Below are 22,437 nucleotides of genomic sequence, written 5' to 3' on the forward strand. Positions count from 1 at the left end.
CCATCCATCCTACATGTCTGTGTTGAGCTCCTCCTATGTGCCAGTGCTGCAGTCTTGCTTGTATTTCTTATCAGGGTCTTTGTGCTGCCTTTTGTGGTGCATGGCACCCATGCAGAACTCAAACACTCATTTCCAAATTACTCTCCTTCTTCCTTCCTCCTTCTCCTTCTCCTTTTTCTTCTTCTTCCTCTTCCTTTTTTTTTGAGACCAGGTTATGCTCTGTCACCTAAGCTGGAGTGCAGTGATGTGATCTTGGCTTACTGCAACCTCCACCACCCAGGGTCAAACGAGCCTCACGCCTCAGCCCCTCAGTAGCTGGGACCACAGGTGCATGCCACCAAGCCCAGCTAATTTTTGTATTTATGTAGAGAAGGGGTTTTACCATGTTGCCCAGGTTGGTCTCCAACTCCTGAGCTCAAGCCATCCGCCTGCCTCGGCCTCCCAAAGTGCTGGAATTCCAGTCCTGAGCCACCGTGCCTGGCCATCAAATTCTTTTCAGTCACCTCCCTTCTTGCTTAAAACTGACCTATTCCTTTATAGGTCTGGGGACATGATGTCTGGTTACATCCTCATAAAAATGGGCCTCTGGGATGCCAAGGACAAATACTTCTACTTGTAACAGTGCAGGGATGCAGAGGCCAACTTCTCTAACTCTGGTCAACTCAGGGAAGGGCAAGAGGTATTCCTTGGGCAAGCAAGGCTGTGCAGGATGCCTGACCCCTAGGTGCTGGGGGTAAACGCCTCTTGTAGTTTAAAGACTCTGAAGCCACTGGCCTTGTGCTGGGCCCATGTCCCATAGGTGGCTCCAGGGAGGCTCCTGGTTTCAGTGCACACAGCTGATGGGAGCAAGCCACGTTGGGGAAAGGGATTGAATGCAGGGAGTCAGGTGGATACAGTTTCCGGGAGACCTGGTGTGGGGGGGTCAGGAGGCCCCACTCCACTATCCCATTTGGGGTTGCACCACCATAGCGAGGCTGCCACCCAGACTGCAGGAAGTTGCTGCCGCCAATGCCACCTGGTGCCCTGAAGCTGGTCCCAGGCCGTGGCATGCATGGGGGTCTGGACACCAGGATCACCTCCATATGCTGTGTCTGGGGATATGGCCCTGTTGGCTGTGCCAGGGCGGAGGGGGCTGCCACCTCCCTCTCACTGTCCAACTCCATGAGTCTCTCTGATTGGTAGACTCTAATTTGCACCCTGCATCCTTATGCAAAGGCACCTGGGAAGTGTAATTTTTAGCTCCCCAGACTGCAGAGCAGGACGGTGCCTGGAGGAGGCGGGGCTGGAGCTTGGGTGGCCAAGGCACAGCAGGACGCCTGCTATTCTCTGGGACTCCATCCATCCATCCATCCATCCATCCATCCATCCATCCACCATGTGATGGACTGACCCCATAGGTGATCTGGTCATGGCGAGGGTTCCATGGAAGCAACAAAGTTTTTGTTTCATGAAGCTTTCGGAGCTGGCCCTCTGTGCATCAAATGGTCAGTCTCAGGAAGCTCTGGGCACATCTGCATGGTCCTTCATTAAAGAGTGAGCGCCAGGCTGGGTGTGGAGACCACACGCGTGATGTCCTCTCCGTCTTCACTGAGCACCTGGGCTGCTCGGTGGGTCCTATGGGAACTGCTGGTGAAGAGCCCCTGCCTGGCTGTCTAGGAGAAAAGGGCAAAAGAGAGGGGCTCTTGTTTGCTGAGCCGGGAAGTGCACGGGCCAGTGTGCGGTGGCCACTGTTGATTCTGCAGCTTCTCTCACTGGCCTTGACCCACTGGGATCCACCCTCTGGTGGGGGGGGGTGCCACTGGCTTCAAACCCACGTCCCCCTGTCCCCAGAGCTCGTGCTGTGTCCAAGTGGAGTTTTCATCCTGATGGAGACTGGAAGAAAAGCTCCTGAAAGGCTGTGCTGCCAGGCTCCTCCTGGGCTCTCCCCAACCTTTTCTTTTTCAAAAAGTACTTAATGTTTTCCTCTGCTCTGGCACGGGAAACCCCTGGCCAGCAGGAGGGGTGGCACTGGGCCTGGGAAAGGTCTGGTGGCCTCTTAAACTTGTTGCAACAGAGATCTGCGAACATGTCCACCAAGCCTGCTGGAAAACAGCTCTTGCCTTCAGCAATGGAGAAAACAGGCTTGCGAGCCTGCGTCTGGGAAGAGCATCACGGGCTTGTTATGGTGTAAGTCCAGGAAGCCCCGGCCGGGATCCTTGCTCCCCTGCCCTGGCCGCTGCCAGTGCTGGAATTGAGTCTTAGGGATGACCCAGGGCTCGGCACTGTCATCTTCAGCAGGTGGGCCGGCAGCTGGCATGTCGTCTCTTCCCACGGGCTGCATCCAGGCCCAGGGCTGTGCGGTGCAGCCTCTCCAGGCACCTGCACTCAGCGTTGCTTCTCCAGTCAAAGGCAAAAGCCCACCAAAGCCTTCTTTGCTGGGGCCAGGTGGGAGGTGCCATACATGCCCGAGGGAGGGACAGAGCTGGGTGGGCTGTGCCCTGCTTGGCAGCCGAAAGCCACCCAGGAAATCAGAGAGGCCATGAGAGGCCTGGATGCTGGGTGTTCTGGGTCCCTGTGCCGTCCCTCCCCTTTGTAACTGTTCCCACGCCGCGGTGGGAAATCCTCAGCTTCTCCATGTTTCTGGCTTCTTGATTTAATTGGCAGAGGACTGCAGCAAAGCCAAGCTGCAGAAATGACACCGTCAGAGGCAGGAACTTCAGAACCCTAGGACGTGGGAACTGCAGAGCCTTCCAGAGAACTGTGGACGGGGAGGTGCTTCATGAATGAGAAGTGGAGCTTTGATTTCCCTCCACCCTAGTCTCCTTCAGAGCCCTGCCCAGGCTGCTGTCTTCCCTGCACTGTCAGCTGGTCATGGTGGGGGTGGGGGTGGCACAGGGCCCTGTCTGTACCTCCTGGTGGCCTGTGCACCAAGCACAGTGCCCGTGCTGAGTCCCCTGGAGGGACAGGGAGTGCTGGGGAGACAGAGCCCTCCGTCTGGGCGCTCCTCTTGCTGAGGGCCTGTTGGGACAAGCAGTGACACTGCGCTGTTGTCTCTGGCGGCCACCTCCTCCCGTGTCAGTGCTGAGGCTGCAGATGCCACTGGCTGCAGGAGGCCTTGAAAACTAGCAGAGAGGAAAGCTGCATGGCCATCCTGTCTCACCTCCAAACCTTCCGCCCTTGGGAAAAAAGTGGGACTTTCCTCTTGAGCTCGTCGCAGGCTTGTCATCATTCCTCCCTGGGGAGGAGGGCCAGGCCAGGGAGCCGGGAACTGATAGCTAAGGAGGCCCACGCCGCTGCACCCAGAGATGGGCACTGTTTAGTAGCAGATGTTGGGATCTAACTCCAATTGGCATTAGCATAAAGATGGATACACCAGTTTCTGTCAGGCACAGCTTGATCCAGCTACCCAAACAGTGTGGCTAGAGTCTGTCTCTCTGCATCCTCAGGCAAGCACTCTCCACCCGCCCAGGAGACAGTTGCTAGCAGCTGCAGGTTCCTGTGCTGTGTTTGGAGCCAGCAGAGCAGGGAGGATTCCTCTTTCTCAAAGGAAAAAAGCCCCAGGACGGAGCTTCCTTGTCCTGGCTGGTCTCACGTCCATCCCTGAGCTGACCATCTGGGACAGGGCGGTGTCATGCTCTGATTGGCCAGCAGAGGGGGCACGGCCAACCCCATCCACATCTACTGGGCAGGGCAGTTGCTGGCGCTGGGTTCCTCCAACTCCCAGGCCGCCCCAGCACACACCGTTCTGTCGCTGTGATGCCAACTTCGCATTTATTTTCTCTGCTGGGACTCCCAGGGAGCCTCTTGCTTGTGGGCACAGGAGCAGTGCTTTCCCCATAAAACTGACCTTGTTCAGGGCAGGTACCTGGATTCGCGCCTTGTGGTGGATGCAGGTCTGGGGTCCTCGTGGTGTGGGGAAAGGAGGCTCTGGCAGATGGGGCCATCTTTTGTGTTGGAGGGTGACCACTGAGCTGCCTGGTAATGATCACGGCTTCAGCTGGCCAGAGGTCAGCTTATCCCCTGCCCTTCCCTGAGAGCCCCAGGATTGAGGGTCAGGAACCTTCTGGAAGGGATGCGGGGGCTGCCCCTCCCTTGTTCTTGGCTCTGCATGGTCTGGTGATACGGGCAGGGGTCTTCCGGGGCAATGGAAACTGCACACCCACTGTAAACGGTCATGGGAAGGCGACAGACAGTCCAGGTGGATAACAAGGGGGGATAAACTAGGCCAGTGACATCCCCGTGACCTCCGGAGGGGCCTCAGGCGGGGTGAAGGTTCTCAGGGCTGCAGGGCAGATGTTGTGACCCACCGGTTCTCCTGTGTCACTGCACAGCACCCCATAAGGCGGTCAGTTCCGCAGTGGGCCTTCTGTGGCCTTCCAGCATCTGCCTGGGCTGCTCTCCTTACGTGGCCAATGAGAAGAGGTGTCTGGGAGGCTGGGTGTGTGGCCCCTGCCAGCCTCAGGAGCCACGAGAGCACAGTGAGGAAGGCGGGCGTCGTCAGAGCCAAGCTAGCCTGGGTCTGCCCCTGGTGTGTGGCTGCTGGTGGGGACAGGGATGAGACCCTCCTCCACAGCGTGGTGCCCTGCCTCGCCCAGCACGCGGCTCTAAGCTGGTCCTGGGGCTCTTCTGAGTGCCCAGGATTCACAGCAGTTGCGGTGGGGGTGCTTCCCATCATCCCAGCTTCCAGGTGCTCCCTGGCGCTCCTTTCCTCTTCGTGGCTAACTCTGCTCCTCCTCTGTCATTTCAGCTCAGCCAGCAGATCTCCTGAAGGTTCTAGATTTTCACAACTTGCCTGATGGAATAACAAAGACAACAGGCTTTTGCGCCACGCGGCGATCTTCCAAAGGCCCGGATGTCGCTTACAGAGTCACCAAAGACGCGCAGCTCAGCGCACCCACCAAGCAGCTGTACCCTGGTAAGTGCCGCACCCTTCTGTTTGGGGTGGTGGGTCCCATTGGCCCTCTGGCCTCCAGCCAGGAGCAGCGCTCAAGCCTGTGTGGCGGCAGAAACAGGCTCCGTTTTCCAGGAAGCCCCTCTCACCAGCCCGGTTTCGTTTCACTGTAGTGAAAATGCAGTTGCGGCCGGGCGCGGTGGCTCAAGCCTGTAATCCCAGCGCTTTGGGAGGCCAAGGCGGGCGGATCACGAGGTCAGGAGATCGAGACCATGGTGAAACCCTGTCTCTACTAAAAATACAAAAAAAAAAAAAAAAAATTAGCCGGGCGTGGTGGCAGGCGCCTGTAGTCCCAGCTACTCGGAGAGGCTGAGGCAGGAGAATGGCGTGAACCCGGGAGGCAGAGCTTGCAGTGAGCCGAGATCGTGCTACTGCACTCCAGCCTGGGCGACAGAGCAAGACTCCGTCTCAAAAAAAAAAGAAAATGTAGTTGCAATGGTGGGATTTTGTCCTTCTGGACTGGACTGGGCTTTGTCACCGTCCTTCTCTGCTGGATGTGGGTGGGTGGGTGAGTGTGGCCCGGTGCCCTTGACCTTGTATCAGCTGTGTCTCTGGTCGTAGCTGGGCTGCCAGGACTCTAAGGGCAGAAGGAGTCAGATGGGTCCTGAGGGATGAGGTTGAGAGAAACCTCGGGGTCGTGGGAAAGGAAGCACTTCCAGGCAGAAGCTTAGCTGGAGGCAGTGACATTAAGAGACGATGAATCAAATGTCATGAGTCCTAGCAAGAGCATGGGAGGCTTTTAATGAGAATCAATTGCCAAATGCCAGGTCTCTGCTTTTAATTACATACCCGGAGCGGGAAGCAGCATTAGCTCTAAGATGCAGCATCCAAGTTGTCCCTGTCACCCAGTCGTGGGGCGGCACCTGTCACAGTTAATTAAACCCTCTGGGCTTATCTGGACGTGATTAATGAGCTGGTTATGGAGAACCTCATCGCCTTGCTCCTCTTTCTGATTCGGATAAGAAAGGGATGGGGGATGTAGGGCAGGTGAGTTCACTTTATGAGATGCTCCGTAATTATTAGAAGACAGTGCGGCATCTCTTTGGTGGACCTGGAGTGTCCCCGGCATTGAACCCACGATCAGGGCAGTCTTTGAACGCTCCATGGTGTTTCTGATGATCGTGTCCCCACGGGGCCCCTGAAGGACACCCTCTTTTGAGGGGCTGTTTCTGCTTCCACAGACTTGCTCTCTGTACACTCATCCCCAGCCATTGCCCAGCCCTCCTTTACGTCCATGTGACCTTGAAGAGTTTGTCTCTGAGAGAATCTGGGCAGTTCTTTTCAAGAATGGTTTTGAGAATGAGTTATTTCAAGAAATACCTCCGAGGCACTGAGTCCCTGCCTTGCAGCTCGGTGGAGGTGAGGTGAGGTGGCCTGGGACCCCTGGCAGCCCACACTCTCTTAAACAGCCCACCTCTGGGTACCAGAGTGGCCCTGGGCTGTGGATCCCCAGCCTCAAGAGTGTGGAACTCATCGTCTCGGACGGCCTGTCCTCGCAAAGGACTGCAGCGGTTTCGTTTCTCCAGGCGTCCGGAGGAGCGTTCCTAAGCTTTTGGGAGAGCGTCTCTTTTGGAATTAGCCACGGAATGCTCACTTGGATCTTGGCCCAGAAGTTGCACCCTTTTCTGCCCCATGACCCCAGGTTTAGAATTTGTGACCTAGAGAGCCTGGGAGGGCTGGTCCAGGGAAGGGCTTAGACAGCTGATTGCCAAGGACCATGTGGACTCTGGGTGTGTGACACGCTGAGGGGCACACTGGGGAAGTAAGCGCTCCTGCTTTCCAAGGAGATCTTCAGCCACTTTGTTTAAGCTTCTCTGTGTCACCCAATTCTGGGGTGTGGGCACCACACACTCACTGGACTTTGTCCTTCTCTACTGGATTATCTTGTGGCCAGAAATATTACAGTATCTCAGGAATACAGGCTAATTATTGGATAAATAATCTAGGATCAGCTGGGCGCAGTGGCTCACCCTGTAATCCCAGCACTTTGGGAGGCTGAGGCAGGCGGATCACTTAAGGTCAGGAGTTTGAGACCAGCCTGGCCAACATAGTGAAACCCCATCTCTACCAAAAATACAAAAATTAGCTGGGCATGGTGGTGCACGCCTGTAATCCCAGCTACTGGGGAGGCTGAGGCAGGAGAATCACTTGAACCCGGGAGGCGGAGGTTGCAGTGAGCTGAGATCACACCACTGCACTCCAGCCTGGGTGAGAGTGAGACTGTGTCAAAAAAAAAAAAAAAAAGAAGGAAAAGAAAGAAATGGCTTGGCCTTCCAGCAGTTTCTGCATAGCAGGCTCTCTGTGCCTCTCTCAGCAGGGACCCCAGCCCTGAGCAGGGCTCTTATCTGCAGATCAATTGGTTTCCATGTCTGTTTCCGGCTTTTAACCAGATGCTAGGTAAGCGAGGTTACCGTGACACAGTGAAGCAGTGAGCCGAGATCGTGCCGTTGCACTCCAGCCTGGGCAACAGAGTGAGTGAGACTGTCTCAAACAAAACAAAACAAACAAAAAAACCAACACATCATCTAGGGTAAATTTCCGAATAGTATGCGGGATTTTTTTTTTAAGTCCATGTTTTTTCTAAGTTTTCCAAAGTGCTTCACTTGCTCTTCCAGAGCCTTCTGTGAATTAGCTTACAGAGTAGAGTGGGTCCATATAAGCCAATTGCCCCATTCATGGCAGATGAAGCTGGAGGTTGCTTGGGCAGTATTTAAGCAGGGCTGTCTACGGAGTCCCTTCTGCAGGTCCCAAAGGACACTGTTGGAGACCAGTGTCATAGGACGTCATTTGCCTTTGAATTGACGCCGTACCCCGCCTCGCCCCTTCCGCCCGGCCCTCCGAGCAAACTCGCCACCTGTCCTCTGTTGCTCGGACTCCCTCCATCCCAGTTGGCTTGTGGGCCCCTCAGTGGAGGGACTCAGAAGCTCACTTCAGATTTTCTGTTTGAGAAGTGCTCAGTGTGTAGGGGCCACACATAGGAAAGGGCCGTTTGCTTGGGACCAACATGGCCTCGCGTCAGCCACTCGTGTGGGTCAGCCTAAGCGCTAGGGGAGCCGGAGCTGCACCGTGCCCTGTCTCAGGGAGCAGCAGCATCTGCGGGGTTCTAGAGACCCGTACCTGCCTGGCAGCTGCAGAGGAAGAAGAGAGGGTGCAGCCCAGGTGGCCAGGGCAAGGCCTGGGCTGTGGGGAACTGAGTGGAGCAAAAACAGTGTCTGCAAGTATCTCTTGGCGAGAGGGGAAGCCCACATCCAGGCAGCTGTTTCCCCGGCATCCGATCCCCTGACAAAATCCCTGAGCAGGCTCCCCAGATTCCCGGAAGAGCTCACACACCCCTCGGCAACCCAGCAGCCAAGTGGCCCTGGGTCACGGGGGTGGGGGTTTGGAGACTGAGCTCAGCAGGTGACTGGGAGCCTCCACCTGGGTGCAGTGCCCGTCCCTGCCCAGGCTGCACAGGCGCTGACCTCTGCCCACCACCCACACGGGCACCACCTGGTCCTGTATCCCCCACTGGGCACGAAGTGGCAGAGTGATCTGGGTGCCAGGGAGACACAGCCATGAACAGAAGAGATGGAGCCCGGCCTCCTCTGGCCCGGGAGAGCGAGGTTCCCTAGGCCACCCTCCTCAGGGGCACTGCCCTCCCTTCTGTACAGGTGAAGAATCCTGTTTGCATTTTCTGCACTTAGGGGCAGGACAGAGGTTAGAATTTCCCTCCTCATTCGAAGAGGGTTTTCTAGTCTTGCTCGGACCCAGCAGTCTGGGTTCTGGGATCTGTTGGACCAGGGAGCTCAACCCCGAGCCACAGATTCTGACCCATCGTGGGTGCTGGGTTGTCCTGGCACCAGGGAGATGAGGCTGCAGGGACTGAAGCCCAGGACTGTGACGTGGGGGCCGCCAGTGAAGCAGGGAGGGTTGGGACTTCCTTCCCTGTGGGGTCCCAGGCCTCGGCCCCCTGTGCCTGCAGTGCACACATCGCCTCACGTTGAGGCGGCCTGAGACCCTGAAGGCAGCGGGCCTGGCTTCCTCACCAGGTGGCCCGAGGTCTGGGATCCACGTCCCCCCCAGGGGCTGGGATGGGGCGCTCCCTGCCTTGTTAACCCAGCACTGCTTGTTTGTAATGACCCAGATCTGAGCTGTCCCCTGTGAGGATGACCAGGCGAGGCAGTGTCCCCCATGGTCACCTGACTCAGGGACCAGCCCCACCTGAGCCCACTTCCTGGATCAGCGCGCAGCCTCCTCCTGGGCTCTGCTGCTGTGGGCGGGGCCCTCGCCATTTTGTCCTCTGTAGGTTCCTTTTCCTCTGTACCCCTCTTCCGACCAGGCCTCTGAGATTTGCCTCCTACTCAGGACCCCAGGCAGGGTTGGGTGGAAGCCACGGCTCTGTCCACACCCCCCTGCCCCTTGGCCGACACCCTGTCCTCGCCTGTGGCTGTCCTGCACCCCAGGGCCTGGGCTCCAGAATCAGCCTCCCTCGGGCAGAATGTCCTGCTGCCCCTCGCTGCCCCCGCCAGTGCCTTCCTGCCAGAGAGCGAGGGAGCAGCCAGTCACACTGGGCCCCAGGACCCTCTGCAGGACTGCGCTGAGTGCTGGATGAGGGTCGCAGGGACGGCCGAGAACAGGGTGCCGGCTGCAGGGGCAGGCCGACGTGAGGGGAAGATGGAGGCAGCGGTGGGAGGGTAGTGTCCCCAGCCTGGGGGCTTTGCAGACCCTCTACTCACTGAGCAGATGCTCCCCACTCCCCTGCGCCCCCATAGAGCAGGATAGGGGTTCCCTCATGGCTGAGAGGAGGGGGGCTCCCATGAAATAAGATGTGGAGTTCCCACCTGGGTGCGTGCACAGGCCTCCCCTTGTGACTGGAGACCGTCTCTTCCTTACTCCATCTTCGACCCCATGGGTTGGTCCAGCTCAGGGAATGTGGCCATGACAAATGCAGTAAGTTTGGGTCCAGGACGGAAGCTTCCAGAACAAAGTTCTCCCTGCAGGGGCTGCCAGATGGCAGCTTCCTCTCTGGGGCCCCTCACCTGTCCCACCCCAGTCTGGGACTGAGAGCCCTTCTGGTCAGGACTGAGGACGGCTGGTGAAGCGCCTTCTGCCTTGGTGCCTCGGTGCCCTTGGACCCTAGTCCTTTGCCCTGGGCCTGCCATGCTCCCCTTAGCCCAGCCCCTCCTGGGCTGCCAGGGTCCAGCTGAAACCTCACCCACCCCCCAGGTTCCTGGCCCCCTGTCCAAAGTTAGCCACACCCCGCATTCATTTCCTGTCCTCTGACCTCTTTCTGCCACCCTGCCCCACTACCCCCTGCATTATTTGTAATTATTATTTTTATTATTATTGTTATTATTATTGAGACAGAGTCTCACTCTGTCGCCCAGGCTGGAGTGCAGTGGTGTAATCTTGGCTCACTGCAACCTCTACCTCCCACGTTCAAGCGATTCTCCTGCCTCAGCCCCCCGAGTAGTTGGGATTACAGGTGTGTGCCACCACACCCGGCTAATTTTTTTATATTTTTGGCAGAGATGGGGATTCACCATGTTGGCCAGGCTGGTGTGGAACTCCTGACCTCAAGTGATTCTCCTGCCTTGACCTCCCAAAGTGCTGGGATTACAGGCATGAGCCGTCTCGCCCAGCCTGCAATTATTTAACTAACTGGTTTGGTTTGATAATTTCTGTTTGTATCGTGGGAGTATCACTTTCTGAGGTCAGGGACCATATCTGTCCCTCGACTGTGTCACTCTAGAGCCTGGCACCAATCACTGTTTATTAGGGGACCAGTCACGGTTTATTGATCACATAATCCACTGTAGTGAGCAATCAGTGTGCTTAATAACTGTTGGCTCAGTATGATTCAGTTTCAACACAAATGCATTTATTGTACTCCTACTGCATATCTAAAGTGCTCTAGTGCCTTTGGACTTCAGCAGAAGTAAAAATGAAAAGCTCTGGCCGGGCGCGGTGGCTCACGCCTGTAATCCCAGCACTTTGGGAGGCCGAGGCGGGCAGATCATGAGGTCAGGAGATCGAGACCATCCTGACTAACACAGTGAAACCCCGTCTCTACTAAAAAATATACAAAAAATTAGCCAGGCGTGGTGGCGGGCGCCTGTAGTCCCAGCTACTCGGGAGGCTGAGGCAGGAGAATGGCGTGAACCCGGGAGGCGGAGCTTGCAGTGAGCCGAGATCACGCGACTGCACTCCAGCCTGGGCGACAGAGCAAGACTCCGTCTGAAAAAAAAAGAAAAAAAAGAAAAGAAAAGAGAAGAGAAGAGAAGAAAAGAAAGAAGAGAAAAGAAAGAAAAGCTCTGAGGGAGTCCGGAGCCCACCCCTCAACTGTGACTTTTCTTGGAGAAATGAAACATGAAGCGTTCGACAGCCGACTCCCTCCTCCCAGAGTGCCCGGACAGCGTAGATTATAAAGTGTCAGCGTCCCAGCTCATGTCATGACTCGAATGGGCCATCTCACAGTGACAATAAATCCATTGTTATTTTGCCAGGAGAGAGATTAATGTTAAACATAATTTATCCTTTCGGGTTTTATCTGAGCTGAGAAAATTTGTTACCATAGAGATTTCAAAACTTGCGAAACGGCATTTTAATGAGCTGCAGGAGATGGGGGTTCGTGGGCCTAGCGGTGCCTGGTGCCGGAGACATGAGCATGCTCAACTCGTTCTTTGATCTTTTAAGATGGAAGAATGACTCTGGCACTCAGGGTGGCGGTGGGGTGGGGATGGGAGCCAGGTGGCCCTTTGCAATGAGAGTCAGGGAGTGGACTCAGATGGTGACTGTGCCATCTGCCCTGGGTGTGGACGGGGACCTGAGTGCTTCAGGTGAGACCCCACCTGGCCCTCAGTGCCCCATGCACTCCCAGGGACCACATGGGGCTGCCATGGTCCTGCTGGCAGCCTTGCCATCTGGGGTCCCCACGGTCGGTGGGCATGGCAGGTGCCACTCCCTCGCCATAGGTGGGACCAGCTAAGGCTGTCATCTCCAGAGTCCCCCGCCCACATCCCCTCATGTGGAAGGATGATGCAAAGCCATAATCCCAGTGCTTTGGGAAGCCGAGGCGGGCTGATCACCTGAGGTCAGGAGTTCGAGACCAGCCTGACCAATATGGTCAAACCTCATCTCTACCAAAACTACAAAAATTAATCAGGCGTGGTGGCGTGGACCTGTAATCCCAGCTACTTGGGAGGCTGAGGCAGGAGAATTGCTTGAATCTGGGAGGCGGAGGTTGCAGTGAGCCGAGATCTCACCACTGCACTCCAACCTGGGCGACGGAACGAGACTCTATCTCAAAAAAAACCCACAAAAAAACCCACCAAAAAAAACAAAAAAACAAAGCTGATGGCTTGTGCCTGGACGTGGGAGTCCTGAGCCAGTTCCTCCGTGAAACCTGCCTTTCCCAGATGGCCACGCCTTCTGTCATCACCCCCACCTGGGGCTGTCCCCAGCTTTGGGGGCAGGGGCCTTGGCCAGGTCCACCTGGGGCCCAGTCTCCTGTGGGAACAGCTGAGTCATGGCTTGGAGCTGGTCAACACAGGGTGCCTGGCCACAGCTGGGCAGCCCCATTCCCTGTGAGAGATTCGTGACTGCAGGATGAGCCTGCTGCTGTGGCAGCTTCCAGCGCTCACACAGGCTCTAGGTTGTCCTGTGGGGGCCTGGGAGGGTTTGCCTGGAGTAGTGGCCTCTCATTTTGCAGACCCTCTGGAGATCTCCCTGCAGCACCGTACAGAGGATGCAGAGGCTGTGACAGGCAGCAGTCTCCTCTCCCTGGGAAGCCTCAGGATGCTGTGGGATGGGGGGGCCTTCAGCGTCCTCTTCCTCCCAGTGTGGTACCTGTAGCTGTGCTGGAGTGACCAGGGGCAGAGGTGGTGAGGCTGCTGCCTGCCTTGCCACGATTTCGCCAGCAGAGGGTGCTCACGGATAGCCGCCATGCGGGTGCTGCTGCCGCAGATCCAGACTCTGCTGCCCTATGGGGTCAGGGGCCTCTGGGCCACCTGGTTCACCTTTGTTCCCACTTCTAAAGAAGGGGTGGGTCTGGTAGTGGATTCACGATGGCTCAAGCCCACCCACCAGATCCCAGCCCTCCGTAGTGGTGCTGCTTGTGGGGCGGCTCCAGCAGCAGGTCCTGGGGCCCCTTCCTTGGCATGTCCCTGTTGACACCCTGCTGGGACGCCGCTCCTTCTGGCCGGTTCTGAGGAGCCCACAGCCTTAGGCCCAGCACTTTTGGCTGGTCCACCGGCATCAATTAGCCGCAGGCCCTCCATCAGCCCCAGGCTCTTGGCAGAACTGCAGGTGGCCCAGGGTGAGAACATCGCCGCCTTTGCCACCAGGATCGATGGACAGGAGGGGCTGGGGCTCCCGGTCGTGCTCACGGACGAGGGGCAGACATGTGGAGTGGGCTTAGGTGCTCGTGGCCAGGCCAGCCTGGGTCTGCCTTTTAATGACCTCAAATTGCTTCTGGTGGGTGTTGTAAGAGGTGATTCCTCCTGTTAACATACTAGGGATATTTTTTTTTTTCTAATTTTAAATTTGGATTACATTCTTTTGATTAATTTCCACTTTTTCTCTGTTTTGTGACATTTCCACCAGGAAATGTCACAAAGTACAATTCTAGTGGCGGTTCGAGGCTGTTGCTTCCCTTCTCCCTTCCTCTCTCTGCTTCCTCCCTCCATCTCCCTCCCTCCCTCCCTTCCTTGCATGCTGAGCGGTGAGACCCCATGGAGCGTACTAAGACGCCTCAGAAGCAGCCTCCATCCAGAGGCAGCTCACAGCCCGAGAGGTTCTCCTGAGGGTCGACACACAGATGCGTTGAGGCGTAGGAGCTGAGGACAGGGTGTTGAGGGCTCCCAGCTGGAAGGACCAGTCGTGTTTCATGGAGTAGTTTGCATTTGCACTGAGTCTTGAAGGGGGCAGGTTTGGCCAAGTGGTAGCAGGGAAGGGCTGCAGGAGCAGTTTGATCAAGGGGCAGATGTGCAGCAGATGGCAGTGCCCCACGACGGGCAGCACAGCTTCCCAGGGCCCTGGGCTGGCTTGTTTGCAGAGAGCCATGGCTGGGTGTGGTTGGGGGGCTCCCCGACTGCCTTCTCACCTCTGTGCTCTGTTCCAGCGTCTGCATTTCCCGAGGACTTCTCCATCCTAACAACTGTGAAAGCCAAGAAAGGCAGCCAGGCCTTCCTGGTCTCCATCTACAACGAGCAGGGTATCCAGCAGATCGGGCTGGAGCTCGGCCGCTCTCCCGTCTTCCTCTACGAGGACCACACGGGGAAGCCTGGCCCAGAAGACTACCCCCTCTTCCGGGGCATCAACCTGTCAGATGGCAAGTAAGTGGGCACTTCTGGGCAACTGTCCCCCTGCTGGAGGGGGGATCAGGCCAGCTCATACCACTGAGCAGATGTGGGGCACAGTAGAGGACGTGCAGCAGCCGGTACTGAGACTCCCACGGATGCCGCAGCAGAGGAGAGGGTGCTGGGCTTGGAGTCCTGAAACCTGGGTTATGGTCTTGATTCATCGTCTGTGGCTTTGGGGAGTCGCTTCTCCTCCCTGGCCCTCCATTGCCCCTTTTTAAAGTGCGCTAAAGCACATCAAATTCCAGCCTGTTTGTGTCAGAAGGGACACAGGAAATTGTGAGGTTATACCCAACCTTTTCCAGAAAGGATTTAAGGTATCCTTCAAGGACACAGATGTGTTAGGAGTGGGAGTGAGCATGAGAAAAGGCGGGTTGTGCCAGCACGCTCTATTGGGTGCAGACCTCAACACCAGGGGTTGTCAGTTGCCTCCTTCATGGTCATCACGTGTGAGGTCATGCCTGACAATCTCCGAAGGCCTTCAATACATGATTTCTGAATTCTTCGCTAAGACTTTCAGACAGATCCACTCCTTCCACCATTTCCCATCCACACCCGGTCTTCTCTGGCTGCCTGCAGTTTGCCATCGGGGTTCAGAGGGCACATGACGAGTGCTCTCATGCACACAGCAACATACAACGGCTGCCGCCCTGCCCTTCTCCCGATGGCTGTGACTGCACCGCAGGGACCGCGCTCCCGGCTCGAGCTGGTGCCGAGCGCTGCGCACTCCCCCTTCCCACTTTCACTTGGGCTCCTGGCTGGGCTTCCAGGGTTCAGACAGCCGTCCTTGTCTGAGGGATGAGGATTCTGGGGAATGAGTAGATCTCATGGCACGGGGCGTTGCCCTAGCTTGTCTGATTCCAGAGGCTGGGCCTTGATCTGCTCTGCCCCACCACGATCGTGCAGAAAGTGGCCCTTCTTCCTGTGTCTCGAGGAATTTGCAGCAAAATTGCTTGAGCTGGCATCTGTGATCCAAGCCCTGTCTTCACCATCTGTTTCTTTGCAGGTGGCACAGAATTGCTCTCAGCGTCCACAAGAAAAATGTCACCTTGATCCTCGACTGTAAAAAGAAGACCACCAAATTTCTTGACCGCAGCAACCACCCCATGATCGACGTCAATGGCATCATCGTGTTTGGCACCCGGATCCTGGATGAGGAGGTGTTTGAGGTGAGCAGGAGGGCAGACCGCCCCTCGTGCCCACCCAGGGCACTCCTGCTATGGAGCCACTGTGACGGCTGTTGGAGGTGGCTCCTCGGGCAGGGAGCGGCTGGTGGTCCACTGTGGTCACGGTCTCTGTTGGTCAGGAGCCTCTGCTGCCATCCTAAGAGATGTTTGTGGCTTTTGGAAATGGAGGGGCCAGAGCTGCTGTTGCCTGTAGGCCGTGTGGGGATGGCAGTGGCCGCCCTTGTCCCAAGGGCCCAGTACGTGAGTCTCCTGGATGCTGGCTTGGAAAGGACAGGGGCTTTATCCAGCCTCGTGCTGAGGCTTCTGGAAACCCGCACCCTCCTGCCCTCTGTATCCGAAGCCATCCTGGGACAGGGGCAGCTGTCCTCTGGGTGAGCTTGAAGGGCAGAGCTGGGCCACTGTGTGGATGTGTCAGGAAGACCTGTGCCGACCCAACTCAGGCTGGCCTCACTCCAGAGTCTAGCTGTGTCCAGCCAGGGGCTTTGCTTTCCTGGGGAATGCCTCAGAGGCTTGGGAGTCGGGGCCTGAGCTGAGTGGGCTCTGAGACCCTCACTTCAGCCCATGGAGCCCCTCATAGGTTGGGGTTCTGCGTGAGAGAGCAGGAGAATGCCCCGCCCCACTGCCAAGAAACAGATTGAGAGCCTCTGCAGGTGACCGTGATCCCCAGCTGCCCTGGGTGGGGGCCTTGGAGTCACCAGGAGCCTGTAGAGGTTCCAGGGCCCTGCCTCCTGGGGTTGCTGGGGCGACAGCCTGCACAGGGTCCTGGATTCTGCCCTTCCCAAGGGCACTGCAGTGACCGTTGCCCCTGCGGCTTGGGTTAGGCGGCAGCCAGGACCCCTCCACTGGGCTTCTTTGTCATTTATGTAAGTTGGGTTTTGCAGAAGATTTGCTTTTGCACCCAGGACTCTGTGGCTGAAACCTGTTTGAAAGCCACTGGCTTAAATGGTCTCCAAGGGCCATCCTGGCTCTGGGATTTCCTCCTCCAGGCTGCAGAGATGGGACAAGTTAGGGCAGTGTCTCCTCCCTAAATCCCCGAGCGCTGCCATGAGCTCCTGGCTGTGTCTACACATCGGTTCTGCATCCAGCTGCCCCTGTTTCATGGCTGAGGTGGGGTCCCCAGGGCCATGTTTCTTCTCGGTGACTCAGGGTCACCAAACCAGACACCGTGTTGACTCAATCTTGGTGCTCTGCCAAGGGCACGCTAAGGAGACATCACACGTACTGAGTTCATTTCTGTGTTAAAGGTAGCGATGTCTGCTCGTGGGGCCGGGCACAGTTGAACTGGCCCTGGGGCTTTGAGCATGTGAGAAGAGGGCAATTCTGAAAGTCTCACCTTTCTAGAAAATCATGCTGGGGACCACGTAGTATCGCTGTGAACTGGACATTCAGCAGAGTGCTGGCCTCGGGGCAAGCCCACCTGGGCTGGACTCCCAGCTCTGTCGAGTGTTGGATTTGGGCCTCGGGCAAGCTGCTCTGCTATTTCTCTGTCTTAGCATCTCTGTCTGTAAAATGGGATCACAGATGTGGCTGCTTCATAAGTTGTGGCAAAGGTTCCATGAGGTTGAATGCAGTGACACAGCAGCACACTGCCTCCCTTATAGGAAGCCCTGGCTTAATGTCAAATTCAGTTGTTCTGGATATTAATCCAGTGTCAAGGCAGACAGAAAGGCAGGACACAGCCCCGCGGCCCAGTGCAGACAGCAGAGGAATGATCAGAGCAGCCACGGTCTGCGGAACAAGATGGGCCTGTTAGAAGGCCAGGAGTAAGTGTGAAGGTGGTGGAGATTCTGCTGAACCTGCAGCTGGCTCTGGGTCAGTTTCCAGGAAGCTGTAGCCTGGGGCTTCGGTAGAGTAGGGCGGGTGCTTGGGTCCTGCCGGCACAGCCAGATTTTGCAAGTTATTGAGACACACCCTCCGGGCACATTTCTGACCAGACCTGCCTAGGCGCCTGGAAGGAACTGCAGGCGCAGGAGCCGTCCTCAGCCAGGCAGGAGGCAGCTTCTGGGCTATTCTGGGGAGCTGGGGTTAAAAGCTGCCTTGGAGTCACACAGGCTGGGATCGAGTGCTGGTTTTGCCTCTTGCTGGTGGGAGGATCTAGGCAAAGCAGGTGAGATTGATGAGCTTTGAGACTCATTTGTAAAACATGGGTCACAGTAAGGCCACCTGCACGGCTGCAGGGGAGGTTCTGGGCTTGGCCTGGGCACCTGCCGGAGCCGCCCCCACCACTGCCTGTTGTTCTGTGGGTCGAGGCCCTGTCTCTGGATGGGAGGCCACACGGTGGCCTCGGGGTTTTTTTTTTTTTTTTGGAGATAGAGTCTTGCTCTGTCGCCCAGGCTGGAGTGCAGTGGCGTGATCTCGGCTCACTGCAAGCTCTGCCTCCTGAGTTCACGCCATTCTCCTGCCTCAGCCTCCCAAGTAGCTGGAACTACAGGCGCCCACCACCACACCCGGCTAATTTTTTTTTTTTGTATTTTTAGTAGAGACGGGGTTTCACCGTGTTAGCCAGGATGGTCTTGATCTCCTGACCTCGTGATCTGCCTGCCTCGGCCTCCCACAGTGCTGGGATTGCAGGTGGGAGCCACCGTGCCCGGCCTCAGGGTTTTAACGTTTGTCATGCAGTCACTTTTTTGTGCTGTGTCAAATCTTTGTAATTTCTAGTGTGTTCTGCTGTAAAGATTCAGGAAAAAGCTTTATTTCACCTTTAAAAAATTAGGATCCTAAAACAAATAGTGCTTTGTTGATATTCTAACTGAGCAGGAAAAGCTGTTTTCCCCAAAGCAGACGTATGTGAAGAGTCCCTTGCCCCAGGGAAGCACTAGAAATCCGTGTTCAGGGCTGGGTTTGCATCCTGGCTCCACTGTTTCCCAGTGGTGAGATCTCGGGTGAGTTGTCTGACCTCTCCAAGACTCAGTTTCCCCATCTGTAAAATGACAATAATAGTACTCACCACAGTTTTGTGTGTGTGTGAGGCACCATGAGAATTAATCCATGAAAAATGCCTATGAGTGGCCGACAGCAAACATGCCATAGTTTACCTACTTTATTACCAAAGGATGAAGGTAACATGCAGTTTTCATAAGGAAATGGCTCTTGAATGGAGGGGGCTGTTTTCCTACCCCGGCCTGTTCTTCCGGGGAACGGTGCAGGTCTCACTCTGCAGCTGGCGCCTGGCAGGCTTCTGGTCGAAACAGTAGGTCACAGATAGGTTCCGAATTCTGTGTTTCTGGTGAGCCATTTTTTCCTGTAGTGGAATTCGATTTGAGCCAGAGTGGCTGCCAGGAACGAGAGGTTTTTATTGACCGCAAGTTGTTAATGGTCTGGAGGAGGTGTTTTCCTAGCCCCAGAGTTTCCTGGCTGTTAGCTGTGCTCACGTTGGAAAATTGGACCTGTCTTTCTTAATGAAGTCCAGCAGGATGAGCGATGCCTTCAGCTGCCCCAAGCATCTTTTCTTTTTCTTTTTCCCTAACAGTGTGAAGAGGAAGTTCGGTGAGTTGGCCTCAGAGTCCCAGCCACCTTTTGTCTCATTGCAAGTGGAAGAGAATTTCTATTTCTTTTGAAGTAAAAGTGATTTATCTCTGCTTTCCAGCGGGCTCCGCGTAACGACACCTCCCATCTCAGCCACTTGGCTGCTCTAGAAGGCTCTAAAGATGAGGGGCTGGCACTGTTGAGACATATTCCTCCAGCAGCCCCAATCTTCTCCTGGAAGGACAACTTCCACTCATTCAAGCCAATCTGTTCTGTGTTTAGAGTTGTACCAAACAAGGATTCACCAAACTCTAAGAGAGTTCATTTAAACAGGGACTGGGGTTTTTCCTGGGGTGTCTGTGGCCCCACAGAGGCCCCCTTTGTCCAAAGTGATGCACCCTTGAGGGACAGAGGGAGATAGAGACCCTCAGGGCCAAGACACATGTGTCTCCTGCAGTGCAAGGCCAGTGTTAACGGCTGGTGCTGTGCCTGCAGCCTCCCTGGGTACAGACACGGAGCCTGAGTGTGTGGCCTTGGCCGTGTCAGCAGCCCCCTGCGCCTGCAGACCAGGCCCTCACTGCCTCCCAGCCCCTGAGTCTGGTTCTAGTAGGGCAGCCTTGCCACGCAGGGGAGGTGGGACACTGCTGTCCCTCACAGAGCCACGCACGGAGGAAGTGATGGGCATGGAGGGCATTCTGCTGGCAGGTCCCCCCAGCCTTGGACTTCCTTCCCTGCTGGTGACTTGGAGCCCCGTGTCCTCATCTGTAAAATCGGGCGATAGGGCCAACGCTGTTGGATTTTGGCTTGGTGAGATCAAATCTGTGTTAGATGGGAGTACCTCCAAGGGCCGCAGGGAACCACCTTGTCCTGGGTCGTCGGCGGTGAGAGCTGCTCTCTGGCCCATTGTCAGTGGTCATCTGCCCGTGACAATGGGCCAGAGGTGGCCCGCCATCCACAGTGGCACTGTCATGAGCTGTCCCTTTTCTCAGCTTTTCTGGACTCCCCTTATGAATTCGATGCTGTGAGTCCTGTCGTAAAGATGAGACCACTGAGCCTTCAGGAGGATGGAGCCGCTGAGAAGCCCATGGGGAAAGAACTGGCTGAGGGTCCCGCCAGCCCCAGCTAGGGCGAGTGCTCTGGGGTGCCTCCTGCCCATACCTGCACCTGCCATCACAGCAGCCCCTCAGCAAGGTGTGGGTTCGCAGGCCCCTGTCCTCCTCCCCCGGCAGAGTCCCCCTGTGGAGCTGGCAGGAGATTCCCCCTGGCATGGGCTCTGTCTCCTAGGATGGGGTGGGATGGCCAAGCCCTCTCATGCTGCCTGTTCCCAGGGCAAGTATGCCGGAGCTGCCTGGGAAGTTCATTGTCCTGGGAAGTTCTCATCCCAAGTCTTGTCCCTTCTGGATGTGCTGGTGCCCTGGGGCCAGCACTGGTGTCAGAGGAGGACTCAGGGCATTGCTCCCCAACCCCCAGGTTTCCGGAGGTGCTGGGCAGGCCCAGGACCACTGTGCAGGAAGGGGAAGGCAGAGGGGCCGGGCCCCCCCAGTGCAGGGAAGTCTTTTTATCTAGGGCATAGTCAGGAATGAGCTTTGTGTTTTCGGAAACAGGGCCTCAGTGGCCAGGGAAAGTGTGGGGCATCCTGCAGAAGGTGGGGATGTGTGAGTTATCTTCACAGGCAAGGAGAAGGTGGATGGGAGAGCAGCCAGGGCCCACCCCCACTGTGCCCTGGAAGAAGAGAGTCTTGCTGCCACTTCACAGCTTGGGAAGCCAGCACCAAGGAGGTTGAGTCACTTGCCTAAGGTCACTCAGCAAAATGACAGCAGATTGGGACCTCAGAAATCATGACACAACTGTCCCCAGCCTGGAAGGGATCCCAGGGACCAGAGGCAGGAGACTGGACTCAGGCTGGCCTGACAGCACTGTGGGCCCCCGCCTGGCATTCTCTTCTCATAGCCCTCCCTGCACAGGACCTGAGGACCCTGGAGTCCCCTGGCCCATGGGGTCTGTGAAACCCTGGAACCTTCCAGGAAGAGCCAGCATAAGCTGTTAGCAAGGGCAGAGGGCCCAAGAGTGTCCCTCCTGTGTGTGACAGGTGACCTGGACCCGCCTAGCGCCTGTCCCAGCACCTTCCCCAGCCTGGGGTGGGCAGCACGGGGCTGCCTGGCTGCTGATCTGGAGGGCTCCGTGCACTCCTCTAGAGTCTCACCTCATCCATGGGCCCTGAGCCGGCCAAGTGATCCACGTCAGGGAGGCTGGGAGGCGGGACTAAGAGGGGGCCTGGGGTGCCTCTGCCTTGAGGCCTGCCGTGGAAGGCCCCTCCTCTGTGGGTGAGCCATGACCAGGAGGGGGGCCGTGGAGGGGATGAGAACTGCCCCGGGGGATGGCTGGCCAGCGAGTTCTGGGCCAGGAGCCAAATGTGCTTTTAAGCTGTTGAAGGTTTCAAGGGGCAACAAGACCAAACAGACTATAAACTCCAGCTCTCCCTGCAAAACCCCTGGGTGCTGGCGGGAAAGTGATGGCGTCGGCTGCAAGCTCTAACGGTCCTCCATCTGTCTGCCTTCATTTCAGCCTTTGAAAAACACCAAGCGGTTTACCTAATCCCTGATTCCTTTTTTCCAGGGGCCTAGCTTTTCCACTGACATGTTCTTCCTGGAATTTCGCTCTCCCCGGGGCAGGAGTGGGGCCTGTGCTGAGGGAGCCCTTCTCAGCCATCCACGGAGGCGCCCCGGGATTCCTGTGCGCGGGAACATCCCCCAGGGCGTCAGGCCCTTCCGTGTCAGGGCCTCGAAGGGGAGAGCAAGGGCTTTGTTAGAGGCCCAGGTCCACGTTTGCTGTGACTTCCCAGGCTGGGGCCCTTGGAGCCTCTGGATCCTTCCAGAACTACCTTGTTGCTCACTGGCTTGCTGACGGCTCCCTGGGCTGCCTGTGGGACACAGCAGGTAGGACTCAGGCTCGGGCCTAGCATGGCTCCAGAGCCCGCAGCCCATCACTGGGCAGCCTGGGAAGCCCCAGGAGAGGGAAGCGCAGCCGTGAAGATGAGCAGACTTCCTGGCACGCAGGCAGGCGAGACTGGGCGCTGAGCTGTGTGCGGCTGGTGGCTCCGGGACATGAGGGGACTCTGCTGAGGACCTTTCCTCCTGGTGTGGGGAGGGCTGCGGGGCTGGGAAAGCCCCCCTTGCCGGACCTTCCCTGGGCCCTGCTGCTCAGCCTCCTCTTGATGAGCTGCGTTCCCCTGTGAGAGGACTGGGGAGGTGTCCGGGGAGGGAGGGCTTTCCCTGCCTTGGAAGCCGCCCAGAGGTGCACATCTGGGGGGCTGGCTGGGCCAACTCTGACTTGGGACACGAGATGGATGTGATGTGTGCACCTGGGCAGGGCAGGGCACTCCATCGCCTCGGGCAGCCCCAGGCACCCTGCTGTGTTGTCTCCGTGCCTCCATCCTCACTGGCCACGTGGCGTGGATAGGCCAGGTGTCCCTCTGCTAGGGCTTCTTGGAGGCAGTGTGTGCCTGCCCCTCCCGAGT

The 22,437-nt window shown here is 56.9% G+C and overlaps 1 protein-coding gene across 1 annotated transcript in view; it reads left to right on the top strand.

Moving 5' to 3' along the window:
- Positions 1-22,437, top strand: part of COL5A1 (collagen type V alpha 1 chain) — a 202,522-nt gene that overhangs the window by 48,894 nt on the left and 131,191 nt on the right. Inside the window, exons 2-4 of the mRNA XM_058445929.1 lie at positions 4,727-4,894; positions 14,031-14,244; positions 15,275-15,437. Of these exons, the coding sequence (XP_058301912.1) occupies positions 4,727-4,894; positions 14,031-14,244; positions 15,275-15,437 (545 nt within the window). The remainder of the gene's footprint in view (positions 1-4,726; positions 4,895-14,030; positions 14,245-15,274; positions 15,438-22,437) is intronic.

The sequence above is a fragment of the Hylobates moloch genome, unplaced genomic scaffold (genome assembly GCF_009828535.3).
Source record: "Hylobates moloch isolate HMO894 unplaced genomic scaffold, HMol_V3 SCAFFOLD_10, whole genome shotgun sequence".
Taxonomy (NCBI): domain Eukaryota; kingdom Metazoa; phylum Chordata; class Mammalia; order Primates; family Hylobatidae; genus Hylobates; species Hylobates moloch.